This window comes from Andrena cerasifolii, chromosome 10, assembly GCF_050908995.1.
Source record: "Andrena cerasifolii isolate SP2316 chromosome 10, iyAndCera1_principal, whole genome shotgun sequence".
NCBI lineage: Eukaryota > Metazoa > Arthropoda > Insecta > Hymenoptera > Andrenidae > Andrena > Andrena cerasifolii.
In genome coordinates this window covers 6,789,685-6,810,352 of record NC_135127.1, presented here as the reverse complement: position 1 = coordinate 6,810,352, position 20,668 = coordinate 6,789,685, and the positions used below count along the sequence as shown (strand labels likewise).

The following is a 20,668-nucleotide window of genomic DNA, read 5'->3' as shown; positions in this document are numbered from 1 at the left end:
ATTACGAATTCGTCGACTGGCAGCCGAATAGCCTGCGCCGGGCAGTGCCGATACGCGAGAGCCCCTCGACGCTTCTCGATTCCTCCATTCTCACGGTCGCGCTCAAATAAATCGCGCCATCGTCGCCGGCGGAATAATACAACCAGCCACTTCTGAGGCGCACTGCCGGAGGTGATGAAAAGCCTCGCGTAACCCGAGCGCGTTTTTCGAGGCACGATAATGGCGTGGCGATTAACAAAAGCGATCTATTAAATGGACCATTGTACTGTCTCGAGAAGTGAACGACACCGGCCAGAGGAAATTGAATTCTCGGGGCGAACGAGCGGGCGCCACGAGATCCGCGCCGCGCAGATTGAAATAATACGAGCGATAGATAAAACGATCTAGCGAGTTTGCAGGGGCACCGGGAGTGAAGCTGACTCACGTGGGAGAAGTCTGCGGAGGGATTCGTGGAAGCGAGCTTTTCAATCCTGAACTCCTTAGGCCTCGGGCATTTCTTCATTCTGTTTTTGGATATTTATTATACTAAACGGGGAATTTTCACTGGTTTCTTAAATCTTTTTTTTTAATTTATAATTAAATCGAGAATACTGCTCCCTTGTGCCAGCAAAAGTGGCAGAGATTTCTCTGTAACTTCTGATTTACCATTTCACATTTTATAAACACACGGTTTCGAGAAAGAAGTCTCCCGTTATTAAATCTTCCCAAATTCCCCACTTATTGCAATGCAAAAATTCAGCAACCCCCGGCGATATTTCACCGAACCCCCCCGCAATTTCCTATGCACCACACGCTGTTACCGCACCAGCGAACGATAGAGACCCGGGACGGTCGGGTACCCTTGGGAAAAGGAAGGAAAAAACTAAGGGGGAGGGCAAATCTTCTTGAAAATCTTGTCGTTGCACGGCACGACTCGCGGTATGCATAGCTTAAGGCTTTAAGGGAACTGGAACTCCGCAGTAAGGAGCCTAGATAATCGCGTTCATACGCCGTCAGGCTGCGGTCCGCATTCCGAGAATTCGATACTCCGCGGGGAAGAAGTTGTTCTCTGCTTTCAGGCCCATTCGCGCGATCGTTCAATTTGTACTCGCGGACCGCAACGATTACTTTTAGAACCGGACTGTTATTTCCAACGAGGGGCAGCTGCAAAAAAGGGGGGACCGACGGACCCACGTTGTAATCCAGCGATTCCTCGAACGCGTCCCTCTCCACGAAGCTCGCCCATTATCGATACCATACCGATGTATTCCACGATACCGTGGATCGAAGCAGCGTTAACATGTGCCGAGGCACATGGATCGTCGGTGACCAACGACATTTATCAGAAATTAAGCTTTCATCCAGCGCGCAGGCATATCTTTCCGTTTGGCGTTAAAATTAAGATGGAGGGACTTAATTGAGGGCTAAAGACGGGAATCCAACTGAAAGCTGAGCTAAGCTATGCTATGCTAAGGTTTAAAAAATTAGCTTCCATGCATTATGGAAACATTTCCACCAAAAGCTAAGCTAAGCTAAGCTATGCTAAGTTTTAAAAAATTAGCTTCAATGCATTATGGAACCATTTCCACCAAAAGCTAAGCTAAGCTAAGGTAAGCTAAGCTATGCTAAGTTTAAAAAATATTAGCTTCCATGCATTATGGAAACATTTCCACCGAAAGCTAAGCTAAGCTATGCTATGCTAAGTTTTAAAAAATTAGCTTCCATGCATTATGGAACCATATCCACCAAAAGCTAAGCTAAGCAGTGCTATGTTTATTAAGTTTTATTTTGAAAACTTAGCACATCATAGCTTAGCTTAGCTTTCAGGTGGACTTCCAGCTTTAATCTTGCCAATGCGATCTAATTTAAAAACCGGAGCTTCTGATTTTTAAAAGTGAAAATTCTGGCACGGGGCGTGTTAGCCATGACAGAAGAGTATATTCCTGTGGAATTGGCGCATGTGTGTACTCATCGACGGAGTAACAACCTCCGCAGACGTTTCCCTCCGTCAATGAGACGCTGCACAGTACGCTATATCATTAAAACGTAATCTCGCATTAACGTGACAAAAAGCGGAATGTCCAGGCTAGGGGCACGACTGCGGCACAAAGTGGTGCTGGTAATCAAGTAATCGTTCGATCTGGAGCGAAGCAAAAAAGCTGCACAGCCTGTTAAGACCACATATTTCTGGATCAGGGAATGCTATTACGAGGGGCGGTGCGGACGAAGGTAACAACGTTAGAGAGGACGATGGTTTCTTTGATTTTCGTGCGGTCACGAGGGCTGGAGACCGTAAGAATGCAGTGATTGAAGAAGAAAGGGAAAGTCTGATTATCCATGGGACTTACCGCTGGTGGAGCTGTACTCGCCGATGTATCGCCTCGTCAAATACCGCACGACCACAGCTGAAAGGAAAGTGAGTGGCAATTAGACGTGTGAATTGCGCAATGACTGCTTAAAAATAGTAAATATAGGTGCACGTTCTACTCCTGTGTAATGTGGTACTTATGTGAGGTGGTAAACAAACTCTAGCAATTAATAATGGTATAAATCATCTCCGTACAACGCGGTGGATAAGTTTCACAGTGTAGCTAAGTTTTAAATAAACTAAACTAAACTAGGTGTACTTTTTAACTTATTCATTCTGTAGAATAATGTCAGTTTAGTTAGTGTTTTGAAAAGAATTGGTTGAAGGTGCGATAGAACACTAGTCTTCGTTTAAATTTTTGCTAATACAGCCTTTCATTAATTATACTAGATTATACTTCGATTTAAACAGACAAACTTTCTCAGTGGAGACTCTTCAAAGTTTTATTTGATGATGAATTTCAGAAAACGAGCCTCTAACAAGTGGCTGTCAGATTTAGGAAGCGAAGATAAATGATCTCCAAGAATTCTGGGATACGAATCGATGACAATGTTCCGTAAGAATGCGAATCGAGAACACCTGTCCACTATTTGCAGTAGCTGATACAGTAGTGTTGTAAGTGTAACGACACATCGTGAATAATTAACACGCTTTTCCTGGTCGAGCAGGCTAATTGACGTCGATAAATTTGACAGGTGTTTCTCAGCTGTTAGAAAGTACCGCGCTCGCCTGTGCGTCATTCACGCGTTCCCTTCCGTTCCGTTCATTTCGCCAACGACCGATGGGACCTTTACATCGTATCAATCCGCTTTTTTCCATGTCACATCAACGTGCCTTCCCTTCCAATGCGTAGGGAATCGGCTCGAAGGCTATTTTTCGAGGTGCTAGGTTGTTGCAGCGTGTAATTACGGATCGATACGATGGTACGATCTCGGTTCGCGCCAAATTGCAGGGTTCAAACAGAAAGGAAGAAGCGGCTAGCGTGCTCCTCGCGTCGGCGAGCTGTCGACAGGAGGTGTGGTACAGGTAAGAGAATACTTTTATCGTCACTAATGACGTATACGCTGATGCCCCGCTCCACCATCGCTTTAACCTCCTGCGTTTGATGTGTCTACGTTACAAGGTGCACGCCCACTCCTGCAGGGAATCGACGAAAATTCAATTAAGCCACCAGCATGAATACGACACCATCGATCCTGTCATTCTAATTAATTTCCCTTCGGGAGGAAGGGAGCGTGCCACGTACACGAATTATTTACTACTCTTCCTACGCGTGCCTAAGTAGTGTATTGTCTCTCAGCGAAGCAGGGAAATGAAACAGTAAATTTACAGGGAAATGGAGTAGTAAATCTAAGAAAAACATGCGTTGCGAATATTTTGTAATCAAAATTATGGAAATAGGGTTTTTATAATTCCTATGTGTTCCGGGAGCCGCGGAAAAAAATCCTCGAGCGATGGGATTCGGAACCCGCGATCGGCGGATCCTCGGCGTACCAGTCAGCCGCCTAATCAACTCCACCAACGCCGATCCTCCAAAGTTTCTACATTCCAGACTTCCTCTTAGGGGGCTTCCGATCCCACAAAATTTCAGTGTAACCAATGTGACTATTGGGGAAGTTACATGTAGCTTCTAGCTTGCTTGTATTATTTTTCAACGTTCTCTATCCAACTCCACAATAGAAGTATAGATGCTTTATTGAAATAATCAAAGATGCCCCACAGATTTTGATATAAAGGATCACGGTAGCAAGACACGATTCATTTATGTTTCTAGTTATTACTGTATAGCGATTTAAGATCGCCCGGGTATATAGCTTACCGCGAAGACACTTCGGTTCATCTTCCCTCGACCGTTCCGAAATCCCATCAATTTCGACTGACCAGTTCACTTCACTTGCTCCACTAGTTGGCTGGGCGAAGTGAACCAGCTGCTTCCCTCCGCGAGTCCAGCTCCACATTGCCAACCCCCGCGTTCCAGCTCGCGCGGCCTCTGCTAGTCGACCAACTGCCGCGACGACAGATTTATAAACGATGTATATAGGAGTGCTCGAGTACCGGGGCCAGCACGGATCTATGTACTCAATAAGTCTTGAGGGGTCGAACCGGGGGATACGTACGTCGGCGACATGTTAAGTCCTCTCGTACGTTTCGCGAAGTAACGAAGAAATTTATGAAGCGAGCGTCCTCGGACGCAAGTGCAACGTGCTCGTGCCATTCATAACGTCCTGGACGAGTATACGGGCATTCCTTTTCACGACATTTCCTGCATATCGCGGCCATTAATTATCGTTATTACGTATTTCATGCGATTTTTACGCTTTTTTTCTTTCTTCTTCCTTTGGTCGGCATTTAGATTCGTCGGCACGAACGGGGGACAAGTTTCCTTCCACAACCAGCAACTTTCTTCCCTTCTAAAAATAGCCGCTTTCCTCGCGAAATCTACCCGCTGTTATTAGCAACCTCGCATTAACGGCAACTGGCACAACGGTTGTTACGTTAATTGCAACCGACTAGACGTAATACGGCTGTGTTATTAACAGACGCGCGCGGCGCGGTGTTTACTCGTTGCAGGGAACAGCGTGTTGGATCTTTTTAACACCGTGTCCCAATTTCGGTAGATGAGGAATTTTCAGTTTTGCAACTTCAACGTTTTAAGGTTTCTCTGTGTTCGTTCACTGGATCGAGGTTTCGCGTAGAATTTTAACTTGGGACAGGGCGGTGGCACTTGCGCTAATTTTTAAATTCTCAAATATTCAAAATTTCAATGGTTCCTTGCTTGAATCGAAATTTGTTTAGAGAGGACTCGAAACTGGAAATTTCAAGGATTATGCGAGCGATTAGAGGACTAAGACACCAATTTCTGTTGTATTATTACTAGTCTGCAATAAGAAGAAGGAATCACAAACCAAATATTTAATCTCCTTCAACCAAAATTCTAATCTAGTTTAAAGGAATCACCATACCTTACGATTAACTGTTTCACCAAAAGATTACCCCTCCCCACCAACAAAACAATAATAAACTAAAATCCTTACACCCACAAATCAAACAATCTAAATTCTTCCAATGTAGGTACCTTTATTCCCCACAAATCCGACGTCGTGCAACAAAACCACCCACAACATCAACCCCAGAGGCTACCAAAAAGCTCACCCAGAGCGTTCCTCGGCGAAATCCCCTGCCACGAAGTGGCACGCTTTGTTCCCTCCAGGGGCCAGCGTAGCTAACTCTGACATTTCAAGCGTCCGCAATTTGTACCCTTTGTGCCGAACGAAAATACGTGTTGAACTCTCCGGCCGCTGGATCCGACGAAAGTTCATACCCCGGGGAGGGAAATTCGAGACACGTATCCGATACGTTGAAGTTCACCGAGCGCGACGAGAAATTTATGGCGACTGGATCCCAGAATCCATGCACGTGAGTCTCTGGCCACGGGGGTATTGTTGGGGCCCGTGTCTCGTGCGCCGCAGAGGGAACCACTGAACGAAAGCCTCGTGAATGCCTTCGTCTGCTTCGTAAGTCTGAATTGAACGCGTCAGCGGGGCTTATCGAGTAAATCTCGAAAACGTCGCGAGCAAGGGGGGCCCCCGTCGGCGAGGAGGGGAGAGTGGGCCCTGTAAATACGGCGCTACGCGCTCCACGATAATGCATATCGTTAAACAAATTCATAAAAGGCCAGATAGTCGGAGTCGCGGGGCTTAATCGTGTCGCGGTGACAACGAGTCGTTTCGTGCTCGGAATAACGCGGGAAATCCTCGTGACGAGGCTGAAGCTGGATCTGTGATAACGTGCAGGGACTTTTGACACAGCTGGTGTGGAAATTGTGGAGATCTTGGGTGGAGTGAACTGTGTGTTTGGAATGGGCAGTGGCGCAGAGAGAGAGTTTTAGGTGGGAATGGTTTTAAACTAAGTGGAGGGCCATTCTGGATGAAACATATACGACATGCAGGCCCGGCTCGTCCCTACTGACAAGGGGCGAAAAATGGTCTTCTCGCTGTTGGCATTTTTTAAAATAAAGTTTTAAATGAAATATTGTAAGCTGTACTATTTAAGTGTTCTAAGCTACGAATAAAAATTTTGAATGAGGTCATTAAAAAGCTGAAATGAATGTACATATCGGTCATTTGCTGCAAAAATGACACGACTAAAAATTTGCAGTTTTTAAGTCATTAGAATAGAAAAAGCGGTGGTTGTCTAACAGAACTTTTAAACCAGTTTTCCCTAAAATCATGAAATTTGAGTTATGTCGCTATTGCAGCAAATGAGCGATATTATAAATAAAGGCATAATTGGCAAAGTTCGCCTAGGGTGCAAAAGAGGCTCTAGCTGTTCCTGACGATATGCAGTATATAGTCAGATTGTATGTAATAATGTGTTAAATTTTTCTGTGATGAAATGAGTATAGTATGCGCCAGCTAATAGCGCAGTTAGAAGAACCCTCAACAAGCTGGTGCCAGATCACTTCTATAGAATCTTCTATAGATAATTAATACGCTACAGAATGTGTGAAGTGTTTGAAAAATATCATAAAGATAGTATTTCATGTGCACAATGTGCGTAAATAAAATAAATAGTGAATAAATATATTTTACAAATACATTCCCTTTTCCAACACAGTAGAAACATAATACATACGACACCTTTTACTACCTCAGAAAGTAGATCCAAAGTATATACATATGTCTAACGAAAACATCTGTTTTGGGTCTGAAATGACACGATGTCAGTTTTTCACGCAGACAATCATTCAGGAGCGACAGTCACAGAATTTTTCTCTTTACTTTCGCCTGTTGAAATCAACCCCGAAGCAACGACCTTGTATCATGAAGCACCCTGTATTGAATCCTCGAAGCAGAGCCGCGGTTAGCCCAAAGAGGACGAGAGTCGCGTATCGAGCAGAGGATGCGGTTCGCTGCATCCACCACACCGTGAATCGGCCCTTTTTTTCCACCTTGCTCCCCTTATCCGCGGTGATCGTGCCCGTAATTACTATTTTCTTACGTGCATAGAGCTTTATCCGCCGTGAATCTATCTATAGACCACTGTACACACCGTGCACAGACAAGCATCGCGCGTCAGCGAATGCAAGTGGGTGCAGCAACTGCGGTTGCATTTCGAGCTCGTACACCCGAAACCACCGGGCTTCGCTGCACCAGTACGACACCATCCTTCGCTTTTCTGCCATCCCCCGTCTCTTTTACCCTCGTGAACTAATGGCACTGCCCTTGTGCGATGGATCGAGGGAGTTTGTTGCCTAGACGCGGGTGAAAATCTGTGCCAGAAATTGGACCATTGTTATCTTTACAGATGTAGATAGTCTTTGCCAATATCTTATGTTTTATGATAGAAGAACTTCTATGATTGTGTAGACTGTAGGGGAGCTAAGAAGGCTTCCATAGTTGGATACTAATGTTCAGAATAAAAATTGGAAAGAGGAAAATTAGTTCCCATATTCAAATCACTTTCAAAAACTCATTAATTCTACTCTGAAAACGATTTGAACATAAAGTGATAACTCATACTCCTATTTCAAGAGAAATGATTGATCGATCCTTGGAATTTTTCTTCTCCATCTTTCCAACTATTATCCTTAATATTTTTATAAATTACTGTACAACTGTGGATTACAGTTATTGAAGAAACTTGCAACGCACTCTAAAAATTCATTGAATACTTTCAACTGCAATAACGCTACAACGAATTGCCTCTATCACGGACAGTGTTGTATTAAAGTGTAGTGTCCCAAGAAATTCCGAAAAAGAATATTAACTGGAAAGAAATTCCAGGAACGACCGCACGAAACAATTATCTTCCACATGGAACTCATTAACGCGACCCGTGCAGCGTCCCGACTTCTTTGCAGCCATCGTACAAAGACCCCCATACAATATGGACGCTCGTTTTATTCGGTCACTCCATCATCCTGTTTGCTTATTCATATTTGCAACTTCGGGGTTCGACCCAGCCGTATGAATCAAGATGCACGAACGAGGAGGCTTCGGGCCAGAGGATTCAGCTACGATAATAAATCGTCGCGAATCGCTGATTCACTCTTTATATGCTCATTTATGCACCAGCGTTTCCTGAAATAGACGCGCGTGTATGTGCAGCCGAATTTCTTTCTCTCGGACGGAGGACAAAAATCTCCCGCCAATTCCTGTGTCTGGCCGCTGTGAAATATTGAAACAACTGGCTGAGTGTTTTTTTGTCACGGTTTTTAATTCCCAAAAAAAAAACGAATTCAATTTTTCTATGATAATGACCCTTCTTTCTTCTTTCGGTTCAGGTGAAGTTAAGTAGCATTAAAAATATATATAAAAGTGGAATGATGTAATTAAGATTACTAGGATTAAATAATTCCAAGTATTACTGAATGAAGAAAATAGTGAATTTTTTAATGGCCCTTTTTACTGCTTATGTGGAAATTAAAGATTCTACAGTATTCTCTGTACCTCCGTCTGTAAAGTGTGTACTGTTATTTACGTGGTACAACATTGGAAAGATTTTTTTTTTATGTATTCTCCGAGGTACCATTTTTTCCAAACACTCATTTTGCAGAAGGATGTTTAAGGAAGAAGCTAACATTTTTTTATTTCAGAATGACTTTTCGCTTTATTATTATTTTTCAAACAATTCTCAGCCACTCCAAGGAACCTCTAAGCCTACGTAACTAATTCCATATGTGTTAAATTCATCAAAATAATTAAACATTCTCAAATTTTTCTCACTTCTCTTCCAACTACCAACTTCCTCCACCATTCTACCACCCCCGCAATCATAACGCACGCACTACTGCTTCTTTCTCGATCTGAAGATCGTCGTTGATATCAAACACCAGCGCGAAAAAGAAGAAAGGCCACGACGGAGAAATTGAGCGGCATAAAATAACGATTACAGCATGTAGAACGCAAGACACGGTATTGCTTTTTTGTCTGTCTGTCGGTGCTTTTTACCGCGCTGGTAATAAAGCGGGTCGTTCAGCCCAAATGAATTTATGAATACTTCACGCGACATGGAAATGCGCACCAGCTTCCAATTGCCGCTTCAATAGGCGTTAACGCAGATAAATGGCCCTAACCATGATCATCGACGCTTCTCGTCGCTTCCAGGAGCTTTTCTATTAACGCATTCTGCAAAACAGTCTGCATACTGCTTATGCGCTACCGCGAAACTTTCGAGCAGCTATAACCCCTCGGCTCTCTGTAATTCCCATTCTCTTCTACATGGGTAGCTGTAAAATTTAATAGAACGCAAATCATGCTCCTTCAATTCACTGTGCTATGAAACATCAAGGACTTAGGGGACGCAGCTGTTCTTATTCCTCGATTCTGAAGTCTGAACCAGGTTTCTATACTAAACTTTTGAATAGTAGAGTTGTAGATATTATACTTGATCTATACTACATCTGAGTAAAGGAAGAATAGTTAAAAAAAAGTACTATGAAGTTTCAAAGGTGAAGATGCTGAGATGCGAACTTTGGAAATTTTTTAAAATAAAACCATTAAATATATTTACTTCCATCTTTGTGGCTTTATTTGTCCATCTTTAGAGAATATGAAAAAAAAAATTGTATGCAAAAATAACGGTTATATCTGGAGTTATAATAGCGCTTTAAATAGAGCGCTTTAGGAAAATCATATGCGCATGGTTAGCATAAATTCAGCCGTTGTAGTTGTCCGAAATACAAAATTTAAAAATTTGTGTAATCTGTATGAATGTGGCTATCGTCTGAACTAGATTAAATGAGAAATACTGAAAAGTAAAAAAAAATATGGCAGCGTCTAAAACAGACATTGATTTCTGCAAAAAATTCGCTGGTTTTTTAAGTCGCGAAAGTCTAATTTTGCAAAAACCGACTTCGTTTTAGGAGCAACTAAAATGGTACATCTACTGAAGATATATACCATGTTTGGAGTAAATCGGGTGATTGGTTTTTGAGATATCATGCTAACCAATTCGAAAAACATCGTTTTCAGAAAAACGCGTTTAAAGTTTTAGGCACCGTTCTTTTAATTAATTTTATTTTTAAATGTTGCCTAAATATGTACAAATATAGGCATAAAGTTTTCAATTAATATAATTTCAGGGTTTCTCTTATAAAAAAATCCCAAAAAGGCCGTCAAAGTAGAGAGACCCCTTAAGTAACGAAGAACTAAAAGCTGATAGTATGCAGAGTGATTCATGAATGTTGTTTAGGAATCTCAACAAATGTATTCTACACTTGAAAACGAATAAAAAGTTGCGATGAAAGTGTTACCTAAAACTACATCAAGTGACTCTAATTAAAACCGAAAAGGAGGGTGCATCCTAAATGGCAAATGAGAAAATCTCGTCTCCTAAACTGGGGATCCCGCTAATTCGAGTACACAGGAGGCTTTCACAATGCGTTACCGTCCTGCTGTGGAGCACGTGGAAGCGTGTGTACAGAAACGGCCGCCGGAAGCTGATAAGGGAGGAAAGCACTCCGGTGCGTAAACTCGGCATGAAAGGGGTAAGGTCGAACGTGGGGAGCTGTGTGTGCTTCGGTAACAGAACGGATGTATCGGATGTCCAGATCTCCTCTCAACCTGCTGCTGCCGTGCAGGATTTTTCGTAGCTCAACGACCTGCTGACCACTCTCGTGCGATATCCGATAACGTCCACGTAGGTCCTTATTATACCCACCAGGACACGGGCTCTCTCACGACTTTTACGGATTCTCTCGCCGAGAATATCCGCTTTCTGATCAAACGGTCGTCCGTTCGGGGACGATATAAACCGGGGGGTAGAGAGGGCCATGTGAGAACGAATTTTTCGACCACGAGTGTAATGGTTGATATGAGAAAAAGGGAAAGGTCGATGAGGTATCCTTTCAAGTATCATCGCCGCCCTTGGAATGGGATTTATAGATAAACAGAGAGTAGGATGAATCTGACAAGGAAAGATCCCGAACCCGGAAATTCAAAAAATTCTGAATCTTTCTGAATATATAGCGGATTTCCTCCCGATTACAACGCAATTTTTGTTTGCTCTCCAAATTCACTCTAAGGGGATGAAATTGACCCCTTAAATTCCGCCTGTTCTCCGATTTTCTGTTATCACTCGCGAACTGTAAGTACTGCAAGTTACCAAATGATAGCCCTTATTGAGAAAATTAGCTTTCGTCTTGAAACTTTTTTTCTACCTCTTAAAGATCGCGAGTTACAAAATAAAATCTGAAAACTGCCGAATTTTCAGGGGTTAATTTCACTCCTCTAGATTGAATTTGGGCAGCAAACAAGAATTTCGTTGTAATCAGGAGGAAATCCCCTACAGACTACGGGATCTTCTCTTGCGAGGCAACTGAAGCAGTGTGTTTTTGAGAAAAATGGTATCTAATGAAAACATGTGGGATAAGTTTGAGCGTTGAGTAGTTTATGAGGCCAACGGAGTTCTCCACTTCGTTCAAATTCCTCCACATTTCTCCAACATACCCATCTGATCCACAGATGTTAACTTTCCTCGCGCCACAGGCTATAATATTGCCGCATAGGTCGATACGCTTCCACGCATATTTGTTGGACGATTCCAAGTACCATTAGAGTGCATTGTCTTGCAAAGAATGATCGATACTTTGATTGATAGAAAAATCATCATTATCGCGATTGAAGTCACCTTGCCCATGCCTCCTTATCGGCTTCGCATCTTTCTCCGAATCGCAAGCGTGACTCAAGCGAGCAGTTGACGTTCGAGCGATGCTACTGCCTAATTGCAGAAGAGTGGATGCTTTTTTTATCAATAGAACCTGACTACGTAAAGATGTTGGATTAACTTTGGATTAAACGAATCTTAAGATCCCCAGATTATTAACATTCAAACCTGCAGTGGATCTGCGGTTACTTTTAGACCACCCCTCAAGATCAATTCTAATGACGTGCAATTAATCCAGGGCTTATTGACAGAAAAAGGACTAAGCTGTGGCGCACGACGAGAGAAATTACGCCTCATTCGCGGTATCAGTTCCGTGGCTTATTAATAGGATTAATTCGAGGTCAGTGAACTATCTTATTGCCTTCGTTTACTCGCTTTGTACGCGTCGTACGACTGTCGGGCTAACTAATGCACTGTATTATAACCAAGACTATACGTATTCATCTTAACGGCACTTTCATTCAATCCGTCGCCGCGGTATTAGATAGACGCGCAGAAATTACACGGTTTACACGACACAATATTAGTACTGTCCGCCGTAATTAATACCCTACTCGATACGTTTACATCCATACCGCGGGACGTACTTTTCCATAATCATAACGCAATCACGCGTCCGCCTCAGGTGTGTCTTAAGGACACCGCTGCGGAGTGGGCTGTGTTTTACATTGTTTTTAATTTATTTTCGCATTTAGTCTGTAGAGTTGGAAGTTGAAGCCCAAGCGGTCGTAATGCGACCTTCGAGTCAATTAGTTTTAAAGAAGAAGAAGGTTTGCACAAGTGTGACCGTGTTTAAAAATAATCTACTAATCTGTAATAGAGAATTCTAAAATTATGGAACGTGCCTGACATTGAGATTTTTTATGGCAAAGGAAGTAGAAGTAGAGAGGCTTTTAATATTTTGTATTCTGGGGCTTTGTTTTTAAAAGTATAAGCATTTAAAATTTGAGGTTTGATTAGCACTCTGTGTAATATTCACCTGTGCAAAGCATTCCGCGATAAAATTGGACAGAGAAACGTTTCTACGTGAAAGAATGGATTGAATATATTTCTGGCAAAAGGCTTCATTTACGAGAAAATTAATATTGAAAAAGCACAGTGCGTGCACTTTTGGCGCGCATTGTTTGAATACGAGACAACGAATGCAGATGCGCGCGCACAAGGAGCATACGCAGTAATCGTAACAGCGAGATAAATGCTGAGCATTGAAACAATAAAGCTGATAAGAGTTATATTACCCTATTGTCAATATCTACAAGCATAAATGCAAATAAATATATAGAGTTACGGAGAGATGCTTTTCTCAAGTTATAATCGAATGCACGTATCAAAGTTCCACGACTGATCTTCCAAAAAGAATCAATTCCCTTATCGATTATACTACGAATTACACTCTACAGCTAATACAGCAGAATATTATTGCCTCTTTCCTAAATGACACCATCGAAGCAACATAAAATATCATAATACGAAATAGTCGGGGTAATAAAGTTTTTAGGTTACCTGATTTTCCGACTCTGGGGCCGCCGAGGACGACCACCCGGATCCTGTTGACGTTTGTCATCAGAGGCGGATGTTAGGTGTCATTCGATCCCCGCTTGCACATCATACGCTATCCAATCCGACACTGTTCGCGTTACTGTTCACTTTCCCTCGTACCTCGTTTAAAAGTCTGCTAAAGTTCGTTCATAGCGCACAACGCGGGCGAAATATTCGAACGAGCACACGCGCGCCACTAAACGACCCTCGAGCAAACGGCGCACAAGAAAGACTGTTCCTAACCTCGACGGCACAGTTGGACTGGAAGCGGCGTTTAATCGCCTCCCTTCGTCAACACGCACTGAGTCAAATGATTTTGCAACGGCGATAAGAAGATAGATTACGCCTGATGATTGCGCGGCGTGTTTGTCGACGTCTCTGTCTTTCCTTTCCTCATGTTGCAGAGTATCCAGTAGCACTCGCGACGTTGTTGGTCGGTCGTTTCCAATAGTCGCGCTCGAACGACAGGGACAACTTCACGGGCCACTTGAGAACGCGACGTTCATTCCGAGCACGCTCCCGAACGGCGCGATAAAGCTTGTTGAGTAACAGCCACCTTTTTAGACGCGACGACACTTGATCTTTCGAAACGTCGCTCGGATGTGATTCACTGGCCAGCTGTCGCGGCCCTCGCGCGAACAAATCCAGACGAACGTCTACCTCCGATAGTCGCAGCCAATTTAAACGACGCCGCGGCGACACCGGGAGCTGTCGCGGAACGCCGACTACGAATTCCGACGACTAGACCCGAGGGCGCACGATTATCAAACTTCGGCCACTTCCGCGCTTCCGAGCTCCCCGCGGTCGCCACGCTCGTCCCCCTTCCTTCCCCCCCCCCCTTCCGGGTTCCTCTGTTTATGTTTACAAAAGACGCGTCCCGTCGAACGCGTCGAAAGTCACTGGATTAACGAGCGGGCCCCGCCGGCGTCGCCGAAAAATGCCACGTCCCTCGATTTCTCTTCTTTTCTTCCTCTCGAAAGCTTCACTTTCCAGCGTCGCCGCGTATTCGTCCACCGGTCCACGGCGGTAATAACCGTGGTCGTCGGACAGCAGCGTTCCGGTCGCGTTGCGGGAAAACACAGGCTGGCCGGAGCGCCGACACGCTGCGAATAATAACACAAGAAACGATTCAAGAAATGCTGTCTTGCTAGTTCCATTTATAACGGGTCGACGGCCTCCCTCTCCTCATCTTCTCTTCTCGCTTGGCGCCGCCAACGTCGGCTCCGTTCGGATTACGAAAAAAGAGAAGGCCTGACGCGCGTGTGTGTGTGTGTGTGCGCGCCGGGCGCAATCGCGCGCGCGCGCTCGCGCCCCAACAGGAGAGCCGCTCGCTCCCGCGGACGGGCAGACGAACACTGGAAGCGAGCTGCGAGCACAACTAGACTCGAGCAACGCCCACGTGCTCTCTCGCAATTCCTGCGTCGCGCCGTTCCAATCTTTTTTTTTTGCCTTCCCTTCCGCGGCGAATTTTTTCAACGGCGCGTGGTTTATCGGGCAGAAAGAAAAACTGGCAACAAATCGCTGCGTTCCGCGGGAATGGCGCTACCAATCGATCTTCGAGTTAATCGATATTCGCAACATGTTATTTCGACAAGCGAGAACTTGGCGATAATCGAACTCGAATTGGTCAAAGTAATTGGATTAATTGTTGGAGTAATATTTATACGATAAATTCGTTCGGCGATTTTATTGTTACCGATTATGTTTTATTCGCTTGTTAGTAATTACTTCGACAAGACTACTATGTCGTAATTTATTATTTTACTTTATTAGGTTGGCACAACGTCGCTTTTTTTCTTACAAAACTTCAGGTTAAGTGATTTACATTTAAACTTCATAAATCGAATTGAAATATTTATTTATATCGCGAGGTTAAAATATCTTTGACTCTGATATGCATTCTTCTAAATGCTGAATCTGTGTTTCCCGCCTTTTTCCTCATTCAACTTGTTGCCAGGAAGTTATCTCTCGAACGTGACAGATGCTTGCAAAGGGAAGTCGGAAATCTCAAATACGAAACTGAGCATCTTTTTCGAAAATTTGCATACATAACAGATAATACACAAATATTTGAATTTTTATTTATTTTATCTTGAATATTTATTTCTTGAAACGAGAAGAAATCAGATTTGGACCACATCGTTTTATACTCACTAAATGATTTATTTATCAAAATCTATGATTTGCTTTTTTCGATTTAACCGTGAGATTAGATAACGCAGATTACCGTCAGTCAGCGCGTGTTATTGTTTGGAAAACTATAGAATAACAGCCATTATTCTTCGAGACATATCCCTCCATACATAAAAATAAAATCGATCGTTCACGACGACATCGTGCACAGACGGGACTCCTCGATATTCGTTTACTAACAACTGCTACAACTCGCGCGATTAAAGCCAGCATTTCCAACGCAAACAGTGCGCGCCGATGAAAAGAGTTTATCGCGGGTCGGTTTCTTTATCATACCTGCCAGATGACAGATGTACACACTGTAGCACAGTGGAGACGCGTCAAGCGAGAAGAGGTTAAGTCGAAAATACACGCGTACACGCGCACTGTCTCGACAACGTTTCGGGTCGAGAATTCAGGTGTAACTCGAAGGACATTGAATCACCTATCAGCTCGACCTCCAGAAGGTCGACCATCATCTGCAAACATCAAATAGCGCGCAGATGTGATCGATGTTTATACAAGGAAGTGAATTCTCCCCCGCACAATAACGACATGCAATATGATTTGACATAACCAGCACGGTAATCGCACGTAAATAAATACCTGTCGTGTATATCCACTTGCGTTAAAAGATATCACACAGCGACGAGATCGTGAGTCTTCCGTTACGGCAAACCACAAAGCTCGATCGTTTTCTTTCCCTGCTGTCCCGTGTTGCAACGATACGAAACAGATCGAGATTCATCGATACGAGTACGCGAATGAGAACGATCGAGCGCGCGAGCTACGCGAAAATACCGCCGCACCAATCTCACCGAGCGCTCGCCGGCGAATGCTCGAGCTTGAGCGGCTCGCGCTGTCTAATATGCACTCTCCGGTCAGCCCACTGCACGCCTCGGCCACGGCACGGCATGGCGTACCGCTCCGCGCTACAAGGTGACTGCCGTGTTAACAGGTAAGCGCGGGGACACAATGCGCGAGCGCCAGTATGCACGCGCGTGTCCGCGCAACTACGGCCAGCTATGCGAATAGTTTTTTCTTTACAGCCACGACGTCTGCCGCGAATCATCTCACTATCGTTATCGGATCGAACGAGCTTTTCACCGACGATAACTTCAGATAATGCTTAATTGGCTGAACTTTTTCGTCACGCACGATTCGAGCAGAGAGTCACAGAGGGATCTGCAATCGAGAAATTAGCAAATGTATTATTTCGGAAATGTACGGGAATATGAAGAGAATAAAATGGGTGCAGTTTTATGTGATTAATGCCCATCCATTAACCATTCGCGCGAGGGTCTTAAACTAGCAAATCATTAGGTATAATACCGAACGGTGGATTTGGGAATGATCGAGTGCATCCTATGCACACGCCACTGCACGTTCACCGTTGTACTTTCGTTGGAAACGCATCATAAGAAAGGTTCCCTACGTTATCGATCGAGCCGTTCGCAGTATCCATGTGGATAAGCTATACGAAATTGATAATTTAGTATGCGTGCGCCCATGGCAACCGAATTAATCAGGTTCTAACAAAAGGGAATCTCTTTTTTCCTATCCACACGGATAATTTGTTTGCTATCATGGACGCGAACGATACGGATATAATTCGCACCGCGAAACCTGATAAAAAGTCGTTGCTCGAAAGGTACGACATACCGGTCGAGCACCTCTCGTATGAATACATTTCCGAATGCAAGAATGCGAAGAAGTTGGAGCGCATAGTAACTATACTGCGGTGAGTACAAATTACAATACGGGCGGGGTTTTCAATTTTCTGTGCGGAAAACTAACGAATTCCTAGCGACTCGTAAGCTTTTGCTGTATCTATAAATTCACTATCAGATTTAATCTATACTTTATTAATAGCTCCGGCGAAGAAGGCATTTATCCAGATTTAACGAAACACGCGGAAACACGTTTGGCCGATGTTAAGCCAACGAGTATAATTTTGAGGAAATCGGAACCGGTTATCATGCGAAATATGTTAGGCCCGAGCGAGTGCAACGAAATTGATAAAGATATTAACGATTGGACGCACGAAATGCTGTCCCGCGAGAAAGATTTGGAGGAAGGAAAAGCATTAATTACGGAACCTCTTTTTCAACCGGATATCCGGCAATTCAAAGAGGAATCTGTTAAAGTATATTCACTTATCCTCCACCATATCCTATAACCTTTATTTTCTCCCTATAAGCATGCAAAAATATTCAGCATAATAATAGATTTACCAGAGTAATAATTTTCTTTCTGAATTTGGCTAGAAAAATACAGCGAAGGATTCGAAAAATAGTAAACCTAAACGAACCGCTTCGTGTGACTACGCTGCTTGGGATAAATACGATGTCGATACAGAATTAAACAAAATGGATATACGAGATGAACAAAAGCAAGTCGAAGCTAAGAGACTTCTACAGAAACAGAAAGAAATGACAAAGAAAAAGAAGCTCGAGAAACATACACTTATTAATAAATGTATGTACTAATTAAAACCTCAATAATATGGGGCCGTCCTTAAATTACGTAAGGGTAATTTTGGCGTATTCTTACTCACTACCTCTCCCAGAATAAGAATTCGTAATATTTGATATTCCAACCCCCTCCCTGCATGTAAGAAAACGTAAGAAATTCGCGACCCTCTCCCTCCCAAAAAAACCTTAAGTAATTTAAGGTGGACCCCTGTACTGCAAAAACAATTAGTGGATCTACATTCATGTGAATAAGCGATCCTCTAGTTTGTTTTTTTTTTTTAAATTTTCATCATTGTATCGTTACAAAACAAACATGATTTTATAGCTTCGTTGACTGGGACCGAAATAAACGTTATGGCAGAACAAGAAAGGGAAAAGGGGAACGAGGCCTTCAGAGCACAGGACTATGAAGAAGCTCTGGAGCATTATAATACCAGCATAAAAATTGACTCAAATATAATCGCGTACAACAATCGCGCGATGACATGTGAGAAATTTCATTCACTCATTTTGCAAATTAATTCCGTGGCAATGAATATAAAACGCGTATGTATGATTTCAGTTATTAAACTTCAACGTTACGAAGATGCCCTCAACGATTGCAACTTAGTGTTAAGCATGGAGCATGGAAATGTGAAAGCACTTCTCCGGCGAGCCGTAACTTTAGAGCATCTTAAAAAATCGGCGCAGGTACTTGAGCAAGGAATAACGATTTAATTAAAACCCTTCGTAGTCACGCTATTTTCTACCACAAATAAAAATTTAACACCTAGGCGTTGGCGGACTACGAAGCTGCTTTGAAATTGGAACCCGTCAATTCGGCCGCGATAGCCGGAGTGAAGAAATTAAGAAAACCCTGCGAATCTAGGAAAATAAGGTAAATTGAATGAAATAAAAGTTTCTTTAATCGGAAGCTGATATATCGGAACGTAATGTTTGTAGGATGGCCATTGAAGAACAGAAAGAGAGCGCAGTTAAAGATTCGACGTTCAATGGAGTCGAAAGAAATACAAATCCCAATGCAGGATTCCACTCGAAGTTCGATATAGAAAATAGTATTTGTTACTGCGATAGAGCGCCAGGCCCATCGCAAAATCTGAGGCCCAGACCACACTTCAAAGCAGATTACTGTCTTGGGAACGAAACTAAGCAAAAAGTAACGACCAAGAACGATGTTTTAAAAAAAATCGAACCACCCAAAAATTCTACGTTCTCTTCGCCTAATGTGAATTCAAGCAATGCGTCGAAATCGATCCAAGAAAGAAGTTCCCCATTCACAAAACCGAAGTCAATATTCTCTTATGCAATGCCTGCCAAACGAAGTAGTTCAGTTATTATCGAGGAACTACCAAGCGAGGCCTGCAATTATAATTCTGCAGACAATAAAAATAAAGAGTGCTTGTGCAAGACCATATATAAAAATAGAAATGATAATTCTAATGCGAAATTATCGCCGAGGAAAATACATGTCGCCGATAAATATGAGAATAAAACTAGCAAATCGGAAAAATATATTTCAATGGTAACGCTTTCAGAAATATCTATGGGAGAAAAGATAAGAAATCTTAATGGTTTCCATTACATTTTCAGAATTTTAAATGCATCGAAAATGGATACGAGTTCATGCGCATTTGGCAATCGTTGAAAAATGATACCGATTTAAAAATGCACGCCCAGCTACTCCGATCTTTGAACATCGATAAGTTGGGTGCAGGTTTGTATCGCAATGAAATGCGGAAAAATTAAAAATTCATTTCTATGTCAAATGTATCAGTTTTAGGCAGCGAGCTCGATGGAAATATGTTCAGTACAATTTTGCGTTGCTTGGAACAGCATTTCTGCACTCCCAATGACAGAGAGTTAGTGAATAATTTCTTAAAGTCGTTTAGTCAAGTAAAACGGTTCTCGATCGTGAACATGTTTATGAACACGGAAGATAAACGAGGTACACTTCTACCACAAACCAGGTGTAGCATAGACCACGCATCCGATGTGAATTTTCATACCAACTTCGTGTCGCACACACCCTTATCGATTCGGAATAGAATATCGTCGCAACGCCACTTTACCGGCTTCTGTAATTCGTTTGAATGCAATTCCCAGGATCGCCGTTGTTTTAACGTAGAGTGCGCGACGAAACATCGACTTTTCGCGAAGTCGATATTTCAGTTCGCGTGACACGACCTCCCGTAAGATGCTAGGCCTATCCTATACCTTACTTGTGCTTCTACCGAAAGCATTCAACTACGAACCACGGCTGTGCAACAATTACTTTCGTTTTGCAGTTATGGAAAACATACTGAACTTCTTAGAAGAACATGGGACGCCAGAAGTTTCGTCACTGCGACAAATTTATTGTATTTAAGGATACCACGAGCGTATACGCCCTCTTAGATGTTTCGAATTTCGTAACGACATTTCAGGAATGAGTACCAACTGTATGCATTATAGTGACAATACATGGATC

The 20,668-nt window shown here is 43.0% G+C and overlaps 2 protein-coding genes across 7 annotated transcripts in view; one reads left to right on the top strand and one right to left on the bottom strand.

Moving 5' to 3' along the window:
• The window catches only part of LOC143373739 (ras-related and estrogen-regulated growth inhibitor), a 117,250-nt gene extending 100,529 nt beyond the window's left edge, over nt 1-16,721 (bottom strand). For 2 of the 6 annotated variants that reach the window (XR_013086520.1, XM_076821255.1), the window contains exons 1-2: nt 13,520-14,922; nt 2,328-2,384 (exon numbers count right to left, since the gene is read on the bottom strand). Coding sequence is in view for 5 of the 6 variants with exons in the window: in XM_076821255.1 (XP_076677370.1) it covers nt 2,328-2,384; nt 13,520-13,580 (118 nt within the window). In the remaining variant the exon portion in view is untranslated. The other 4 variants (XM_076821258.1, XM_076821256.1, XM_076821257.1 and 1 more) reach the window with 4 other exon arrangements.
• A 342-nt stretch (nt 16,722-17,063) lies between these two features.
• Nucleotides 17,064-20,666, top strand: Spag1 (Spag1 axonemal dynein assembly factor). The gene is made up of 10 exons (XM_076821013.1): nt 17,064-17,468; nt 17,600-17,873; nt 17,995-18,205; nt 18,527-18,688; nt 18,764-18,891; nt 18,975-19,078; nt 19,144-19,723; nt 19,792-19,915; nt 19,976-20,146; nt 20,487-20,666. The coding sequence occupies exons 1-10, from the start codon at nt 17,314-17,316 to the stop codon at nt 20,564-20,566; spliced, it is 1,989 nt and encodes a 662-aa protein (XP_076677128.1). The 5' UTR covers nt 17,064-17,313; the 3' UTR covers nt 20,567-20,666.
• The last annotated feature ends 2 nt before the right edge of the window (nt 20,667-20,668 follow it).

Excerpts from the sequence above, each read along its gene's own strand:
- Spag1 (XM_076821013.1), top strand. The coding sequence starts at position 17,314 with ATGGACGCGAACGATACGGATATAATTCGCACCGCGAAACCTGATAAA. Across the intron at positions 17,874-17,994 it reads TCAAAGAGGAATCTGTTAAA|AAAAATACAGCGAAGGATTC; the intron begins GTATATTCACTT and ends GAATTTGGCTAG. Across the intron at positions 19,724-19,791 it reads CGGAAAAATATATTTCAATG|AATTTTAAATGCATCGAAAA; the intron begins GTAACGCTTTCA and ends TTACATTTTCAG.